This window comes from Acomys minous (assembly GCF_964271855.1).
Source record: "Acomys minous genome assembly, chromosome: 6".
Taxonomy (NCBI): Eukaryota; Metazoa; Chordata; class Mammalia; order Rodentia; family Muridae; genus Acomys; species Acomys minous.
In genome coordinates, this window is record NC_140487.1 from 110,568,673 (window position 1) to 110,587,130 (window position 18,458).

General features: G+C 47.2%; 2 protein-coding genes across 4 annotated transcripts; both read left to right on the forward strand.

Annotated features, from left to right (window-relative positions):
• Positions 1-1,138: 1,138 nt before the first annotated feature.
• On the forward strand, positions 1,139-5,619 carry RSRP1 (arginine and serine rich protein 1). 3 transcript variants are annotated; one of them, XM_084788354.1, is made up of 5 exons: positions 1,142-1,312; positions 1,419-1,998; positions 3,350-3,483; positions 4,974-5,057; positions 5,171-5,619. In XM_084788354.1, exons 2-5 carry the CDS (start codon positions 1,464-1,466, stop codon positions 5,285-5,287), a joined length of 870 nt encoding a protein of 289 aa, XP_084644480.1. In that variant the 5' UTR covers positions 1,142-1,312; positions 1,419-1,463; the 3' UTR covers positions 5,288-5,619. The 3 variants fall into 3 exon arrangements, 1 of the variants encoding a protein (XP_084644480.1); XR_014780431.1 differs by lacking the exon at positions 5,171-5,619 and having other exon boundaries at positions 1,139-1,312; positions 3,350-3,887; XR_014780432.1 differs by lacking the exons at positions 4,974-5,057; positions 5,171-5,619 and adding an exon at positions 4,093-4,909 and having other exon boundaries at positions 1,139-1,312; positions 3,350-3,887.
• A 4,247-nt stretch (positions 5,620-9,866) lies between these two features.
• SYF2 (SYF2 pre-mRNA splicing factor) lies at positions 9,867-18,204 on the forward strand. Its single transcript, XM_084788364.1, has 7 exons — positions 9,867-9,972; positions 10,131-10,235; positions 13,570-13,695; positions 14,230-14,347; positions 14,708-14,798; positions 15,983-16,081; positions 17,595-18,204. Exons 1-7 carry the CDS (start codon positions 9,949-9,951, stop codon positions 17,758-17,760), a joined length of 729 nt encoding a protein of 242 aa, XP_084644490.1. The 5' UTR covers positions 9,867-9,948; the 3' UTR covers positions 17,761-18,204.
• The last annotated feature ends 254 nt before the right edge of the window (positions 18,205-18,458 follow it).

Below are 18,458 nucleotides of genomic sequence, written 5' to 3' on the forward strand. Positions count from 1 at the left end.
CAAGGGAGGCGTCCTTATTTCTTACAGCTTCAAAACTCTGCTTAGTTTTGGAAGACACTAACCCACCATGTTGAAATAGGTAGTTCATCCAATAGTGCTTGCTGATTCACCCACAATTTTCAAGGTCACTGTTACAGTTTATGACAACGAATGTTTGTAATCTGCTCTGGAAATAAGTTAACATGTCCTGTGTTAATCACGCTTTTCTCAGAACAGACCTATTAGGATAGGAAAGTGGCTATTAAAAGCAGTTGCCGTGTTACTGAGCACACAGCCTCAAGTCCCAACACACAAGCTTGGTGGTCCACAGGCCTGTGACGCCAGCTGCAGGTGAGCTGACTCCTGACTTCTGTGGCCTCCTGTATGCACATACTGCAGTTTCACTAGGGCACACACACACACACACACACACACGTAAGGAATAGACCTGTCAACCGTCCTTCTTACTCTTCAAAGGTCAACTGTGGTCGTTGGAACGCCTGTCTCGACCTTAATTAGCTTTATTAGCTCAAGCAAGGAAATTAAAGCAGCCTTTATAAATTTAAACTGTATTTCCGGGGCCCTGTGAAGCCTCCTCCTAAAAACTCCACTGCAGGAGGCCAGGCGAAGGGCCAGGGGTCAGCGCTGCTGGGCCGGTCGCAGTTTTCCTCAGCGACCTTGATCCAACTGTTGAGCCCGCTAAATTGTCCGCGATCCCGCCTTTCCCCGAATTTCAAAATCGAAAACAGTAGGGTGAAGCAAACAGAACAACAACAAAGGGAAACAAATTTGGGCGTGGTTACGCAGGCCGGTAATGAAAGTACTGGGCAGGTAGGGACAGGAGGAGTACTGCAAATTCGAGACCTTACTGAACTACACAGCTAATTCCTGTCTCAAAAACTCGGAACCAACAACTAAGAACCCCATAAACAAAAAAACAATGAAATCAACAAATCCTCAAAATACCCGGATGTAAAAGGCGGGGGGTGGGGTTGGGGGGGGGAAGCAAGGCGGGTGGCTGAGGGCCTCTTTGCGCATGCGTCTCTTGAAAGGCGTAGCCCTTGGAGCCAACGTCGCGTGGCGATTGGACGAGAGGAGAGCCCGCCCCGCCGCGCGGACGGATGTGCGCATGCTCCCCGCCGGTTTCTAGTATTTTCGACAGTGACGTTGCCGCCGGGGTTCAGTTCGCGTCCGGACTTCGGTGAAGGAGGTTCCTGCGCTCTCTAGGTTTAGAGACTTGAACTCCTCCGCCGCTTTCGGTGATCTGTGATCTGAGAGGAAAGTGTCCGCTAAGCTTTTCTCTTGGCCTTCGTGATCGCGTCATCAGTTTAAGGTGAGGGGGGGGGGGGGTGACGCTGTCGCGAGTGGTCGAGGAGAAGGGGTTTTTACGCGCATGCGCACTTGGCCCCTCCGGCCTTGACCCTTGCCCTCGTTCCTAGGCGCCGTTGCGTTTGCGGAAGGAGCCCGGTTCCAAGAAGGAAGTCATGTCCTCGGCCGCCGTCTCCAAGTACGTGAACGACATGTGGCCCGGCTCTCCGCAGGAGAAAGCCTCGCCATCCGCCTCGGGCCGCTCCAGCCGCCTGTCGTCGCGCTCCCGCAGCCGATCTTCGGCCCGCAGCTCCAGCCGCTCGTCAACGCGCAGCCGTAGCAGGCCAGGGCGGAGCAGCAGGTCCCGGTCCCGGTCCCGGTCCCGCAGGCGCCACCAGCGCAAGTACAGGCGCTACTCGCGGTCGTACTCACGCAGCCGCTCGCGCTCCCGCGGCCGCCGCTACCGCCGAGACAGCTACTACGGGCGCCCGCGGAGGTACTACCAGTCGCCGTCGCCCTACCGGTCCCGGAGCAGGTCGCGCTCCCGTGGGAGGTCTCATCACAGGAGGTCGAGCTACGCGATCACGCGTGGGCGGCGCTACTACGGCTTCGGCCGCACTGTGTACCCGGAGGATCGCCCCAGGTGGAGGGAAAGATCCAGAACCAGGTCCCGCAGCAGGAGCAGAACACCGTTTCGCCTAAGTGAGAAAGGTGAGTCTTGGTGTCATTACTGCCCGTGCTCTTGGGGTTGGGGGGGGGGGCGGAGGGCGGGATAGAACTCAGGACGGTATCGCCGAGCCACCACCTCACCCCTCCCTGCATTTCATCCACAGCGCGGTGTTAGATAGTTGAGCAGTTTAGCTTTAATTTAAGTTTAGACCCTGGACGTTTTTGTTTTTGAGCAGTTTAGCTTTAATTTAAGTTTAGACCCCGGACGTTTTTGTTTTGTTGTGTTTCTGTGTCCTTGGCTCTCCTGGAACTCACTCTGTAGACCAGGCTGGCCTCCAACTCTAAGAGATCTGCCTGTCTTTGCCTCCCAAGTGCTGGGATTAAAGGTGTGCACAACCACTGCCCGGCAAACCCAGGACATCTTAATGTGCTAGGTGGACTGCCTGGCTCCCGGGGGATCTTCCTGCATGTTTCTTTTGGTATAGAAACCTTGTGATCTACAAAGGGAGTCCAGGACAGCCAAGGCTACACACAGAGAAACCCTGCCTCAAAACACCAAAAAAAAAAAAAAAAAAGAAAAAAAGAAAAAAATAAAAGTCCAAGCCCGATATGATGGTACAGTAATTACTTAATGACTTTGCTGGCAGTTTTTAGTACAGCCTTTAAAATGTGTTAGTGACTTAGTTTAAGGTGGGAAAAACTCCAGACAGTTTTTTCAGATATCTTTTTTTTTTTTTTTTTTGGTTTTTCGAGACAGGGTTTCTCTGTGTAGCCTTGACTGTCCTGGACTCACTTTGTAGACCAGGCTGGCCTTGAACTCACAGCAATCCGCCTGCCTCTGCCTCCCGAGTGCTGGGATTAAAGGCGTGCGCCACCACGCCCGGCCCTTTTTCAGATAATTTACTGAAAAAAATTGGGTTTTGCCTAGTTTTTCTATCAAGTGGCATGGTAGATTAGTTTAGTCATTAGCCAGGTGTAGTGGCGCAGAGGCAGGCAGTTATCTGAGTTCTAGGCCAGCCTGGTCTACAGAGAGAGTTCCAGGACAGCCAGAGCTATTTTCTACAGAGAAACACTGTCTCCAAAAACAAAAGCCAAAACCAAAACCAAAAGAATTAATTAAATTAGTTTAGTCGTAGAGACAGTTGGGCTAACAAAGTTATCCAACCTCCTAGTTTAAATGCTTGAAAAAAAAGGCAAAATAGTGCTGTTTGTCAGAACAAAACTATTTTGTTAGATTTGGGAAAGTTGCTTTTTTTCCCCCCTCAACATAAAATTGGGGTTTTTGTTTTCCATAAATGCTTTACATAAGAAAAGGAAAATACTGTTTTGGAAAAGATACTTAGTTTAAGCCTTCAGGAAACTTAGAGGATAATGAATGTCTTAATGCCCTCAGATCGCATGGAGCTGCTAGAAATAGCAAAGGCCAATGCAGCAAAAGCTCTAGGAACAGCCAACTTTGACTTGCCAGCGAGTCTCCGAAGTGTGGCCAAGGAAACAGCTGTTTTAAGCAGTGGTGCAAAGGTGGAGGTAAGTACCTTCAGCATGCTCTTGCTACAGGTCTCCTTACCCTTTTGTTAGTTTACTGTAGACAGCCCTCCTGGGATGTCTTTGTATCATGTGCCTAGAACAAAACTGACTGTAATCTGACAATACTAGACAATCTCAGTGAAGCCGGAAGGTGATGACCTTGCTTTCGTTTTGACACTTCATTTGATTTTTTCTATAACAGTAAAAGCACTGAGTATATTATTGATAATGCTTTGTCTTTTTCTTACTCTGTCTTTAGAGACTGGAGTGTTTTCTCAGTAGCTTTCACTTACAGCGTTATATTCCAAAAATCTGTGCTAAGCATACAGTATAGTTTATCTGCTTTATTTCTGTCTTATAGAAATCATGAATGTGGTCTCCAGACTGATGAAGAAAATCTGTTGGTAATTTGATCATGGGTTGATGAAAGTGTCAGTTTATGTTCACAGACTAAAGCTTAGCCTTTGTTGAAAGTAGTCCATGTGCATGCTAGTTTTGGGCTAGGGACTATTTGTGTAAGGCAGTTTGACAGTTCAGCCTAGATGCACTGTGATGTTGGGGCATCTGTGGTCTAGATGTCCCTCTCATAATATATGCAATATATTCCAGATGTTTTGAGAGATTACAGAAGAAGAGGCCTGCTTCACTTGGCAGATAAGTTTATTACAATTCTCCAGAACTACAAAGGATGTGCATTGGCACATTGCACTGTACTTCCAAATTAATAAATGTGAAACCTAGATCTTAAAATCAGTCACTGGGCTGGGGATGTAGCTCAGTTGGTAGAGAGACTGTCTAGGGTACACAGTACCTGTGGTTACTTCCCAGTACCATATAAACTGGGTTTAGTGCCCCACAGCTGGTGATCCCAGCATTTGGGAGGCAGGATTGTTCAAGGTCTTCCTTGAATGGCCAAGGGTTAGATACAAGAGATCTGGTCTCGAAAATTGCTTGTAGAAATTTAAGATAAAAGTTCGTGAAAATGCCAGGCGATGGTGGCGCATGCCATTAATCTTAGTACTTGGGAGACAGAGGCAGGTGAATCTCTGAGTTCAAGGCCAGCCTGGTCTATAAAGAATTCCCGAATAGCCAGAGGATACACAGAACAACCCTGTCTCCAGATGACAGTACAATGAGATGTTTGTCCATCTATTGCTGAGACCTGGGGCTGCCTGGTATTTGCTCAGGCAAGTACTTAAGAGCGGCTCCTTGATGATTGAGGTGCCTACTGCTATCACCTCAGTTTTTTAGACACAGCGTTTTCTATTGTACTTAACTCAAAAGAGTTGTATCCACAACAGGAACCAGAATATTCATGGGGAACTTGTCTACTTCTAAGTCAATCTTAGGAAACAACAGCTTCTTAACTGTGACAATAGATGGAATTTGGTTTATGTATCTACAGCTACATCTGTATACAATTGAGCTGTTTTTTTAAAAATACAATATCCAAAAATCTAAGGCTATGTTTACATTTTTTTCCTTTCTAGCATTCAGAAAAGCAGACTGAAAATGGAACTAAAAATCCCAGTGAAAAGTCTTCCACACAAAGAAATATAGTCTTCAGCTCTAATGTAAGTGAACCCAAACATTATTCTTAAAAGTTGGGTCTGTGGTGTTATAATCTATTATGTAGGCTGTGTGGGTAAACTTTGTGGGAAGTTGACTTTAATTTATTGTCTTACAGAATTCTGTAGCAAAGCCACTGCAGAAAACATCTAAAGCTGCTGCTGAAGAGACATCCTCAGGATCACCAAAAATAGATAAGAAAAAAAGTCCTTATGGACTGTGGATACCTGTCTAAAGGAAAACTAAGGGCTGGGGTCGCCTAAAATTGCACTTTATTGAGAGTTTTCTATGTCTAGCACGAGCTCATCTGTTTGAGTAATCACAGAAGTAAATGTTGTGATTAAAATCCTTTACAGAAAGATGTTCAGTGGTGACATGGTCACTGTTGAGCTTTCTCTTGAAGACATGAGAACTCAGATGACCCAGAGAATTGCATACAGGTGGGAGTCTTGTATATACCTGTAAGTATTGTACAGTATCTTATACGCAAAAGTGAATTTTGTAAGATATAATTGTATACTGTGGGTTTTGTATATTTGTTAATAAACTTTATATTATTTGTCTTGATTTTATGAATATTGAATGGGTCTACATCTGAGGAAGAAGCCTTCCTGAAAACAGACAACATGGTTTATTCATATAATGACTGTTGTAGATTGGGGAGGCTGGTTGTGTGTGTGTGTGTGTGTGTGTGTGTGTGTGTGTGTGTGTGTGTAGATGTGGGTCCCTTACTGTCCAGCTCACTTTGTAAATTAGCTGGCCTCAGACTCACAGAAATCTGCCTTTCTCTGCCTCCTGAGTGCTACATGTCCTTAAGTATAACATGAGAGCAGTAGAGATTCTATAAATATGAGAGTTAGTGTGAAAGATATCCTTCCTGGGGCTGAAAGTTTAAAAAAGACTGCATTAGTCATGCCCAGCACTCGGGAGGCAGAGGCAGGAGGATTGCTGTGCTTTTGAGGCCAGCCTGGTCTAGAAAGTGAGTCTAGAATAGCCAGGGCTACACAGAGAGACCTTTTCTTGAAAAAACAAAATAAAAAAAGACTACATTAATTGACAGTGATAGTTTATGCTTTTAATTTCAGCACTCAAGGGCAGGGACAGGTGCAAGTAGATATTGGGATTCAAGGCCAGCATTGTCTGCAAAGCAAGTTCCAGGATGGTGAGACCCGTGTGTGGTGGCGCACACTTGAGAGGCAGAGGCAGGTGGATCCGATGTGAGTTCAAGGCCAGCCTGGCCTACAAAGTCTTGGGTGGTCAAAGCTACACAGTGAAACCCTGTCTTGGAAAAACAAACCACCCCTCCCCTTGGCACTATCCAGTGATTCTCATTTTGCGCAGTTAGGTTCAACTTGGCTGCATGTTCAAAGTTCCATTTACCCTATTTGAGAGTTTGCCAGTAACTCTTATTAAACTTACAAAGGTGAGGTTCAGAACCACATTTGACTGGGTTTGTCTTCCTGAGACTGGGAGCTTCCATCTCTGCCCCTTTTCAGAGATAAAAGTAGTTGCAACCTACCAAGGGTTGGTTCCTCAGACAAGAGGCCTTTAGCTTGCACTCTGCTGTGTTGGGAGGTCACTGTGAATAACAAACACATTTCTTACATGGTAGACAAAAGGTTTTCTGAGCTTTGCCAGGAAATGGTGAACAAGTACTGTTTGACTCCTCAAATACCTTCATAATAAAGGCATGCTGTATGTTTTATCTGCATTTTCCAAAAAAATTAGCCAGTGTCTAAACACTAAATGCCCTGTCATTACAAGTCAATTAGTAGGTGGCTGGAGAGATGGCTCAGCTGTTAAGAGCACTGACTGCCCTTCCAGAGGTCCTGAGTTGAATTCCTAGCAACCACATGGTGGCTCACAACCACCTGCAGGTCTGCCCTGCAGGTGCATATGCAGGCAGAACACTGCATACATAATGTGCGTCTAGCAGCTGTCAAAATACGAGTAGTGTGCTGGGGGTCTAGTTCAGTTGGTAGAATACTTGTAACCTGAGTTGTTTTTTGTGTTTTGTTTTGTTTTGTTTTTGTTTTTTGAGACAGGGTTTCCCTCTAGCCTTGGCTGTCCTGGACTCGCTTTATAGACCAGGCTGGCCTTGAACTCATAGCGATCCACCTGCCTCTGCCTCCCGAGTGCTGGGATTAAAGGTGTGCGCCACCACGCCTGGCTACCCTGAGTTTCTTAACCCAGCATCTTGAACATGGAGCTACCTATAATCAATACTTCTGAAGGCAGGAGGATTGTTAGTTGAAGGACAATATCTGCCCCTCCCTCCCATCCACCCCCCACCAAAAAAAAAACAACCGTTTGAGGCAGGACCTTTTTTTCTCTTGGTTTTTCTACACAGGGTTTCTGTGTAACCTTGCCTGTCCTGGACTCTCTTGCCTTGAACTCACAGCAATCCTCCTGCTTTTGCCTCCGAAGTGCTGGGATTAAAGGCATGCGCCACCATGTCAGGCTCAGGACCTTTTATTTTTTAAATTTCTTTTTTGAGAGTGCATATCCCTGGCTGTTCTGGAACTCTGCTGCCCTTGTGGTGAGAGAAAAGGTATGAGTCACCATGTCTGGTTAAGTCCGACTTCAAAAAGTACAGGTTGTAAGTGTTAATGCCTGGCTGCTTCTCTTAAGAGGTAGGGTCTCTGGTGCTGGCTGGATGTGGGTGCCCTTCCAGTTCGCTTTATCTCTTGGGTAGCCAGAGCTGATGGCTCAGGCAGCTGATCAGGACTGAAAGAAGAAAGAGGAAAGGGAGCCCAGGGTTCCTTCTCTAGGGACTGGCTGTACTGCAGTGGCAGAGGAAAACAAACTGACCACACTTTTCCTATGGCTGAGGCTGTAAAAGTGACTTCTGGCTAGAGACCGCACAGGGGTTGTAAAAGGAGGCTCTTTGATCTGTAGATAGGCCTCCTTGCAGAGATCTCCAATAAGCCAATGTAAACTCAGGAAGTCTGCTAACTTATTTGTGAATCTACAGGGAAATAAGAGATAAAAAATAAACCACTCACACACATACATTCAAGAGAAAAGATGCATGAAATTAGGCATCTTGACTTCAACTGAAGTCACGTTTCCCAATCTCTACACCGTTTGTTGTAGATGACCATACTTGCACTTCTGAGGAAAGGGTATTATTTCATAGTCAAAGGCAATTAATTAGGAAAACAGATGAATTCTAAAACACAACAGGTTACATGTTTTAAATCTAAACATTTCTTATCTAAGTATAAATTACATAAGTTCACAGTGACTTCAGAGTGACAAGGCCTAAAACTTATAAGAATATACGACTTGTCAATTAGGACTGACCTAACTATGCATTATCTAGCTATCTCTTAGTTCATAATGAGTTCAGGAAAATAATTTTATCTGTCTCTCATTCTAAGAAACAGTAAATTCAGACATCTCTTGGTAGCTTCATTGCAATTTAGGTCTATGGGGTGTTTAAACAAACTTGCCTATATTTATGGTGAAATACCAGGATTCGTGATGCCATTTGGAGTGGAAGCTTATCTGAAGCCACAAATTTGCTACAAAGCTATCCTTAGTGAGGTATCTGGAGGTCCACAAAGATATTTATTGCAGCCATAAACTAACTTTAACTTTTGAAACTATTTGAGGCAAATCAGGAAATCCATAATCAGGAAATAATTCATCTGAATAACAAACAGTACATCTTCTACAAAATCCTGTAGGAAGTTTGCTGAGTCAGAGTTGGTCAATACCCAGAAAGCAACAGTTCACACCAATGTCAGATGTTTTTTCTTTTTGGCTATTTGAGACAGAGTTTTTCTGTGTAATCTTGGCTGTCCTGGACTTGCTTTGTATACCTGGCTGGCCATGAATGTAGTCCTGGCTATCCTGGACTCACTTTGTAGACCAAGCTGACCTTAGACTCACAGTGATTTACCCGCCTCTGCCTCCCTGGGTGCTGGGATTAAAGGCATGCGCCACCATGCCCAGCTCTAATGCCAGATTTTAGAGAGATGCATCAATGCACAATTGACAGGGTAGTCAGAGGTTGGAAGGAATTCTGGGGTACATCACGATACAGACCTTGCAAATACCAAATCACCTCCAGAGATATCTCATGCCTGCTGAACTTCCCCAAATCAATGGTGCCTGACAGCATGTCAGAGGCTGGAAGCAGTTTGGGGGTGCATCATGGTACAGACTTTGCAAATACCAGATCACCTCCTAGACAGCCCACATGCCTGGTGAGCTCCCTTAGCAGGGTGGCTCTTGGCAAGTAAGACTACTCTTATCACCTGCATTCACAGAGCACCCCTTGAAGAGAAATTTGATCTTAGAAAAACCTGAATATACAGTGATCTAGAATTATTATTCTCGGCCACAGTAGTCCTTACTCTGTCTGGCGGAGGCAGATGGATCTCTGTGAGTTTGAGGCCAGCCTGGTTTGCAAAGTGAGTTTCAGAACAGCCAGGACTATACAGAGAAACCCTGTCTCACAAAAAACAAAACCAAAAAGGACCATGCTTCATATATCCCTGTTGTATTCCTGCGGCCAGTCGTGCTCTCCTGAGGTCAGTGACATCAAAAAAGTATCTGTTCTGTGGAAGGGACTTTATGAAGATGGCACTCATGGCCTACATGAGGAAATCTACTTCAGGGCTGGTGACCAAGGTAAAGTGATGCCCAGCCAGGCTCCTTCCGGGATCTCCGTTCTAGGTGACGCATTCTTCACCCGGGTCGGGCCTACCCTGGTCTTGCGTAATCTGCGCCTGCGCAGGATTACACTTAGCATCGAGGGCTCGCCCAAAAGGAGCGGGGCCCGTCCGAAGAATCTGACGTCATACGGAAAAGGCGGGGCTTGCGGGGGCGGACTAGAGGCCGACGGAAGTGCTCAGTGTTGTTGCCGGAAGTAGGGAAAAGGCTGTAATGGCGGCTACGACCGAAGTTGTGGTGAGTATCCCCGGCCTCGCTCAGGGTTTTGTCGGGGAGACGCCGGGGCGGGACATGTGGCGAATCCGGCGCGGCTTGCGGGGATGCCGGGGTGTCGGGCTGAGGCTCGGGCTGTGGCCGTGGGCGGACGCCGAGCCTGAAGGCGGGTGTGATCCCAGGTGCCCGTGGACGGCGCGGAAGACAAGACCTCGGCGGCGGAGGAGCTGGCGGCGCAGAAGCGCGAGCAGAGACTGCGCAAGTTCCGTGAGCTGCATCTGAAGCGGGTGAGTGGCGGGGACACCGGCCAGGGCGGGCGCGGGGCTGGAGGAGGATGCTAGGCCATCCTCAGGACCGGAAGAGCTCCGCTGGTGGGTCTGGACTCGGGTTGAGATACTCTTTGACACCTGTCAAAAGCCACACCCGCTCGCTCCACCCCGTCCCAACCTCCATGAGTAGGGTAAGTTAGGTCTGGTCCACGATTCTAACTAACAAAGTCTTCATTTTCATCTAGGGGAAATATTTAGTTAGAAATAGGAGGAAACTTCTCAGCAAGACCTTCCTCACCTTAAAAAAATCCAGCACACACTTGCCCTCTTTTCCGAAAAAGTATAACTTACTTTTCATCTCCTGTACGGATACCCACTCAAATCCTAAGCATGGCTGCGTGGACACTCGGGATATTATCATTCTTTCTCTGAGGAGAGCTCCCATTCACTTCCTCGTGCGACTGCTTGCCCACCTGGCCCCTTTGCTGACCCTCCTTGCTTATTTGGAAAGTAATTCAAAAGGCATGGCTGTATCTTCCTCTTAGCATCTCTCTCTCTTCTCCCGGCACCCGCCAACATTTACAGCTAGCTTGAATTGTTTTTTTTTTTTTTCTCTTGAGCTCTAATGAAATAGCCCTTGGGTTGATGAAATGACTCAATGGTACGAGGAGGCCCTTGTTGTATGAGCCTGGCCGCCTGAGTTTGATCCCTGGAGCTCAGGTAAAAATGGAAGGAGAGAACCAACTTCCCAAAGTTGTCTGTCTACTGACCTCTGCAGTAGGCTGAGGCCTGTGTACACAGAAAGAAAAAAACACTTTTTTCATTGGTTATTTTGTGGTTTTGTATGTATGCGCTCAAGTATCATGGATTGGGTGTAGATGAGAGAGGACAGCAGGAGTGAGTCAGCTTTCTCCCTCCATCGTGTGGGTGCCACACACGCATCTGGCTGTGTGACAATCACCCTTACCCACTGGGCCATCCTGCTAGCTCAAAAGAAGTGTATATATAAACTTTGGGGCCTGGAGAGATGACTCAGAGGTTAAGAGCACTGGCTGCTCTTCCAGAGGTGCTGAGTTCAGTTCCCAGCAACCACATGGTGGCTCACAACCATCTATAATGTAACATAATGTCCTCTTCTGGCCTGTAGGTGTTACATGCAGGCAGAGAGCACTGTATACATAATAAATAACATCTTTAAAAAGGCCAGGTGTGGTGGCACACGCCTTTAATCCCAGCACTTGGGAGGCAGAGGCAGGCGGATCTCTGTGAGTTTGAGGCCAGCCTTGTCTACATAGGGAGTCCACGACAGCCAAGGCTACACAGAGAAACCCTGTCTTGAAAAACCAAAGTAAGTAAATAAATAAGAGCTGGGCATGGTGGTGCACGCCTTTAATCCCAGCACTTGGGAGGCAGAGGCAGGCGGATCGCTGTGAGTTCGAGGCCAGCCTGGTCTACAAATCGAGTCCAGGACAGCCCAGGCTACACAGAGAAACCCTGTCTCAAAAAACAACAACAACAAAATAAATAAATAAATAAATAAATAAATCTTCAAGCCTCTAAGAATATAAAGCAAAACAAGTGAACCAGCACACCTCTGAAAATTTACACTGTAAACAGTGGTTCTCAACCTTCCTAATGTGTCAACCCTTTAGGACAGTGGTCACCCCAACCATAAAACTATTTGGTTGCTGCTTCATGACTGTAATTTTGCTGCTGTTATCAATCATAAAGTAAATATCTGGTGTGTCTGGTATCTGATATGTGACCTTTGCTGGGGGTCACGACCCACAGGTGGAGAGCCACTTTTCTAGATGCCAGGGATCAAAATTAGGCTTAGTAGATCGGACACTTGCAGCAAAAGCATGAAGGCCGGAGTTCAGACACCCAGAACCCACATAAAGGTCAGGTAGGTGTGGTGCCCGCCTTTAGTCCCAGGCTCTGGGAGCCAGCTGCCTAATCTGCCAGACAAGGGACTGACCTTGCCTCAGTGTGTACCAGTGGGATTGATTATGGAATATACCTGGCATCCGTCTTAGCCTCCACATGCATGCAAACATGTGTTTATACACATATGAACATATATATAACACACACACAATAAAGAAATGTTAAAAACCAGCCTTCACATTGCTAAGCAAAGCTTCAATCTCTGTCCAGGAAAAGTTAAGGACATGATATATTACCATGCTTAAATGTTGGCTCACGGAGCAAATGCTTACAGAGGTGTGCCCGGAGCTTGGGAAGCTTGGCTTCTGGGAGCAAAGTCCTCAACCTGTGGCCTAAGGAACAGCTACCGTACATCTTCCTGAGGATGATGCCCTCTGTGGCTTGCACTTGCCATTCCTGTTGCTAGGAATGGCATGTTCTCCTTGACTACACTGGGAGATTGAGGTTAGGGTGGAGTGCATTAGACCATGGTTTCAAAAAGAACACGGAACATGCTCATTTTACGCAGTAGTGAGTTTGTCTTCCTGTGCTGGGTGTTCCCTCCTTTCCCTTCTCATGTCTAACCTTCTGAAATACTGACGTAGGAGGAGAGAAGATCAAAGGGTTCAAAGTAAAGAGGCAGGAAAGCCCTCCAAATTCAAACAGGTTTAAAAAAACATTTTAAAAAGATTTCTTTATTAATTATGTATGAGGTGTTCTGCCTACACACAGCAGAGGGTGCCAGATCTCATAAGTGGTTATGAGCCTCCATGTGGTTGCTGGGAATTGAACTCACGTCGTCTGGAAGAGCAGTCAGTGCTCTTAACCTCTGAGCCATCTCTCCAGCCCTGAGGCTCTTTTTTTTTTTTTTTTTTAATTTAAATCAAACTGGCTTAAAAGTAGACCTTCTTTCAGGCCAGGAAGATGCTCAGCGAGTGGCAGCACTTCCTGTGCTAAGCCTGAGGACCTAAGTTTGATCTTCAGAACCCACATGGGTGAAGAAGAGACCTGATGGTCTAGGAGTTGACCTCTGACCTGCACAGACATGTGTGTGTCTACACCCAAACACACAAGACACATTCATAAAAAAGGTTTTAAATAAAGTAAAAACTCTTTGATTGCTGCTGTATCATGGTGTGGTACAGTGAGGGCACTCTGCCAGCCTTTTTTCTGGTCCTATGTGGGGACCGCCCACCTGAACAGGCACGAGTGACAGTAGCCCCGGGGCTCTGGAACAGCAGAGCTCTGGAGCCCAGCATCTCCTGCTCCGTGGTATGCCTTCTGAGTCTATTCTTGTGCTTAAAACCCTTTGCTGGCTTTTCATTGCTTGCAGCATTAAATGAGGTCACTTAGTCACTGCAGAGAAGACAGTGTATTTGGGTCCTTCTCCTGTTTTATGTGGTGGCCTTCTGTCTTCCGGTTTTAGAATGAAGCTCGGAAGTTAAACCACCAGGAAGTTGTGGAAGAAGACAAGAGACTTAAGCTGCCTGCTAACTGGGAAGCCAAGAAAGCTCGGTTGGAGTGGGAGCTGCAGGAGGAAGAGAAGAAAAAGGTGAGCAAGCCTCCGCTGCCCCTCCACTCAGGCAGGGGAGGCGGAGACCCAAGGGAGCCTTTCTTTTCCTGTCGTGAGACAAGCACTGTACTGGCTACCTGAATGGATTAGGAGTTAGCATCTGCAAAGCATTGAAGGCAGGGTCTAACAACTGCGTGGTTCTGTTGTGGATTTTAATTTTATTACATTTTTATTTTGTATGCGCGTGGGCACAAAAGTGAAGGTTAGAGGACAGCTTCTAGGAGCCAGCCCTCCGTCCCCCGCGTGCCTCCGATACTGACCTCAGGTGGCTGGCCACGAGTGGCACTCCTTACCCACTGAACCGCTGTGGTGGCTCGTATCTTTTTTCATTTAAACTAGGTCAGATAGCTAAGCATGGTGCGTCATGCCTGTTGTTTCAGCACTTGGGAAGCTGAGGCAGGAGGATTGTTCTGAGTTTGAGGTCAGCCTACGCTCAAAAAAACAAAAACAAAAAACAAAAAACAAAAGCAAGTGCTGTGTGGCCCAGTGGGTAGCGCTGCCCATCTTTTCCAGGAGTGCGCAGCGAGAGGGGAGGACTACGAGAAGGTGAAGCTGCTGGAGATCAGCGCGGAGGATGCGGAGCGGTGGGAGAGGAGGAGGAAGAAGAAGAACCCGGACTTGGGCTTTTCAGGTACCGAGTAGACTGTTGGAGCACGGCCTCTGCTTTAGTGACAGCTCCTGCCCACTGGGCTCCCTTCATGGAATATTCTGGGAGGCGAAGGAGGGCAGGTGTGTGTCAGGGCAGCCTTCATAGTTGTTGCCTTGTCCTTTAGTCTCACTGTGTAACCCAGGCAGTCTACAAACTCAGGTCCTCCTGCCGCAGCCTTCTGGGTTCACAGGAGTGTGCCACCCCCAATGGAAAGCCAGTCTTCTCTTTAGCTTGTTCAGGGTGGAGGCTGTGCTTAGGCTAGTGTCCTGTGCATGTAGGACAGTAGTGTTCCATTAAGGCCCAGATAAAGACAAAGATCCCCTCTGGTTCTCATCTGTGTAGATTATGCTGCTGCCCAGCTACGGCAGTATCACCGGCTGACCAAGCAGATCAAGCCTGACATGGAAAGCTATGAGCGACAGAGAGAAAAGCAGTAAGTCCTCGGCTGCAGTGCAAGGCCGCTCTGGGGAGGTGGTGCAAGCAGATTGTTAGACACGTGTGTCAGTACAAACTATTTGAGACACTTCTACTTTGTGCCTTGGGCTGTCCTTAATCTCACAGCAATCCTCCTGCCTCAGTCTCCTAAGGACTAGGGTTACATGTGTTTGCCAGCTTGCCTGACCAAACTCAATTTAATGGTGAAGTGTGGATTATCAATGACTTTTTTTTAATATTTATTTTTATGTACACTTGGTGTTTGGTACATGAATATCTGTGTGAGGGAGTCGGATCCACTGGAACTTGAGTTACAGAGAGTTGTGAGCTGCCATGTGGGTGCTGGGAATTGAACCTGGGTCCTCTGGAAGAGCAGCCAGTGCTCTCAACCACTCAGCCATCTCTCCAGCCCCCCAGGACTATCTTTTGATAATACTTTTCCTGTTGTCATGGAGTAGCACTTAGGCCCTGACTTTCCTTGGCTAACATCAGGTCAGAGCTGGGTGCTCTTGTAGGAGCTGAGTGCTTTGGTGCCGGGGCGGGTCAGCCATGTGACGGACCAGGTGGTACACATTTGCACTAAAGGGGCTCAGTGCTGTTTCCTCACAGCTGCCCACAGCTCTGATATCAAAGCAGAGACGTTGCATGAGTACAGGGCTGTGGCAGATGGGCAGGTCCTGGCTTGTTGCCTTTGTTTGTTTCTCTTTGTAGCTCTGGCTGTCCTCGAACTTAGAGATCCACGTGCCTCAGTCTCCCACGTGCTGAGATTAAAGACGTGTACCACCATGCCCAGCCAGGTTTCTGTTTTGATTCAGAGAAGTAACCTTAGGAACTCTAACTCCCCTCCCCTCCCACCATGCACGCATATTCACTCTTGCCCGCTCTTTGTGACCTTTGACAAACCCTTTAACAAACACTGGCCACTGTTTATGAATCTGAAGACTAAAGCTGTCGCTGTGTAGCCAGGCTGGCCTGGGACACGGAGTCCTGCCTGGGACTGGCGTATAGGCATGCTCACCCAGCCTGGCTCACCCTTGTGAGCCTGCGTTTTCTTTTCTTCCTTTCCCGTTGCTATGTAATAAGTGTGTTTATATGTTGCCTCTCATCACCAATGGTTGTGTAGTCTGAAATTAGACTGGAGCACTCATGTCTGACTGGAAATCCTTCTCACTGTCTTCTCAGCGGAGAGGATTTTTTCCCAACATCCAACAGTCTTCTCCATGGGACGCATGTGCCTTCCTCAGAGGAGATTGACAGAATGGTTTCAGACCTGGAAAAGCAGTAAGTACCCGGTAGAGCAGCCCGGTGTCCCGTGCTTCACGAGGGGGAGCGGGCGGCTCTGGGGCACTCGTGTGACTTGAAGAGCGCAGTAAGCCTGATGTGATGGTTTTGGAGCTGGGCCGTGAGGACAGGCTGAGTGGCGTTTGGAGAGGAATGGGAATATTGACGGAATCAAAGTGTTACGGTGTCGAGCAGTTAGCAAAAGGCCCAAGACAAACAACTTATTTTGGCTCACGATTTTTGAGATCTCAGTCCATTGTCTTGTGTGGCAGCACAGTGGGTCATGCAGAAGTGCATGCTGGGAGGCCTCGCTGTCCTGAGGACTAGGAAGCAGATCGGTGGGGAGAAGGGGTGGATCCTAATATCCTCTCAAGAGCATACTCAAGAGCATACCCCCTAGGACCCTACTTCCTCTCAGTACACCCTACTTCTTAAAGGTTCCAGCGCCTTCTAGGAGCCCGGTCAGCTGGGGACCAGGCCTTGAATATCAAGACCTGGGTAGGAGTCCAATCCAAACCAGAGTAGTTAGCATTTTGTGTCTGTTTGCTTAAAATGGGTCTGGCCTGGAACTCAAGTAGTTCTGAGCTTGTGTGTATCTCCATCTGGCCATATTTATTTGTTTTAAAGATTTATTTATTATGTATATAGTGCTCTGCCTGCATGTCGTAAGAGGGCATCAGATCACATTACAGATGGTTGTGAGCCACCATGTGGTTGCTGAGAATTGAACTCAGGACCTCTGGAAGAGCAATCAGTGCTCTTAACCTCTGAGCCATCTTTCCAGCCCCTATATTTTTTTTATTATATGTTAATTAATTAATTTTTTCTTCTTTTGAAGTAGAGTTTCACCAGGCTGGCCTCAAACTCACAGAGCTCCTTGGGCTTCTGCCTCCCAAGTCCACGGCTATATTTATTTCTGATAGCGGGGAGTGTATTTATGTGTTTGGACTGTACAGACCATGCAGTAGTGTGTGACACAAGCTCTGTACAGTGCTTATTACCATTGGTAGACCTGTTAGGATGTATCACCCCAAAGTTACTCCTTTGTCCTTGCTTGTAGCATTGCGTCATAGCTATTTAGAAGCATTCCTTTTTTGGGGGGGTCTTTGAGACAGGCTCTCATTCTGTGGCTAAGCTGGTCTCCACCAGGTAGCTGCCCTCCAGCCTCTGCCTCCAGCTTGCTCGGAGTACAGGTGTGGGGTGCCGTGGAAGGGGTCAGAAGTGCTGGGAGCAGAGTCTGCTTGCTGGACCTCATGGCTTAACTCTGATCAGTTAGTCTCCCTCTGCAAATGATGAGAGCTGCACCTGCTTTTTGTTGTTGTTGTTGTTTTATGAATGCTGATTCTCTCCTGAACTTTTTGTCCATGTTTTATTTCGATCAGAAAAGAAGGCACTTTAGACCGTAAAGTGGTGAAGACCTTCGGTCCTAGGGTTTGGGGGGCAGAGGTGGCGGGTCTGTGAGGACATCTGGGGAAAGGGATTCGGAACCGCGTGACTCCCTTTCTTCCTCCAGAATCGAGAAGCGAGACAAATACAGCCGAAGACGTCCTTACAATGATGATGCTGACATCGACTACATCAACGAGAGGAACGCCAAGTTCAACAAGAAAGCCGAGAGGTTCTATGGGAAGTACACGGCTGAGATCAAGCAGAACCTGGAGAGAGGCACAGCTGTGTGAGCCTGACCTCGAGGGACAGGGCAGACGCTGGAAAGGGACTGGGGCTTCCGCTGGCAACGGCAGCTTCCAACTGAGACCGGTAAACAAGAACTTACCCCCCACGCCCCCCACCCGGCGTTCTGAAATAAACGTCTTTTCTTACCGTCACTTCCACATGCATATGTCCACATTTTTGTGCTTGGGTGTAAGATGTGTTTCTTGTAGTGAGTGATGTTGTTTTGTAAAGCTCTAATTTGTATAAATCCTAATTATTATTTTTCTATATATCTTAAATGTGCATAACCATGTAACCTTTGAATTATTTGGGCTCAGGTGGTTTGTGTGCACAGGTGCACAGGTGCTCCTGGAGTTCTGGCACTGTCTGCCCAGGGCTGGGGTCAGGGGTCATGACTGTTAGCCTTGAACATTCCCTTTTTAAAGGACAATAAAGTGCTTTGGATTAGAGTCATGAATGATGTCTATAGTTTAAAACAAGTGCACTGTGGGCACTTACACAAGCAGAGCATTGGTTACATAGTTCAACATAAGGGGTGTAGTATTGACTTTTGCCAACCTTTGCAGATCTTGTCTGCTGGACCTGGGATCTGAGGACCTGAAAAAATGAGACGGACAACAGTTAGACAACCTTACTTTAGTTGTAGAGTACCTTTATACATGCATGAAACAAAGCAGTGATCCAGGGAAGGTTGAGTTTAGAA

What these genes read in the sequence shown, in the direction of transcription:
- RSRP1 (XM_084788354.1), top strand. Translation starts at nt 1,464, where the DNA reads ATGTCCTCGGCCGCCGTCTCCAAGTACGTGAACGACATGTGGCCCGGC. An exon ending in GTTTCGCCTAAGTGAGAAAG is followed by an intron (nt 1,999 to 3,349) that starts GTGAGTCTTGGT and finishes TAATGCCCTCAG; the next exon opens with ATCGCATGGAGCTGCTAGAA. An exon ending in ATATAGTCTTCAGCTCTAAT is followed by an intron (nt 5,058 to 5,170) that starts GTAAGTGAACCC and finishes ATTGTCTTACAG; the next exon opens with AATTCTGTAGCAAAGCCACT.
- SYF2 (XM_084788364.1), top strand. Translation starts at nt 9,949, where the DNA reads ATGGCGGCTACGACCGAAGTTGTG. An exon ending in CGGCTACGACCGAAGTTGTG is followed by an intron (nt 9,973 to 10,130) that starts GTGAGTATCCCC and finishes GTGTGATCCCAG; the next exon opens with GTGCCCGTGGACGGCGCGGA. An exon ending in GTGAGCTGCATCTGAAGCGG is followed by an intron (nt 10,236 to 13,569) that starts GTGAGTGGCGGG and finishes TTCCGGTTTTAG; the next exon opens with AATGAAGCTCGGAAGTTAAA.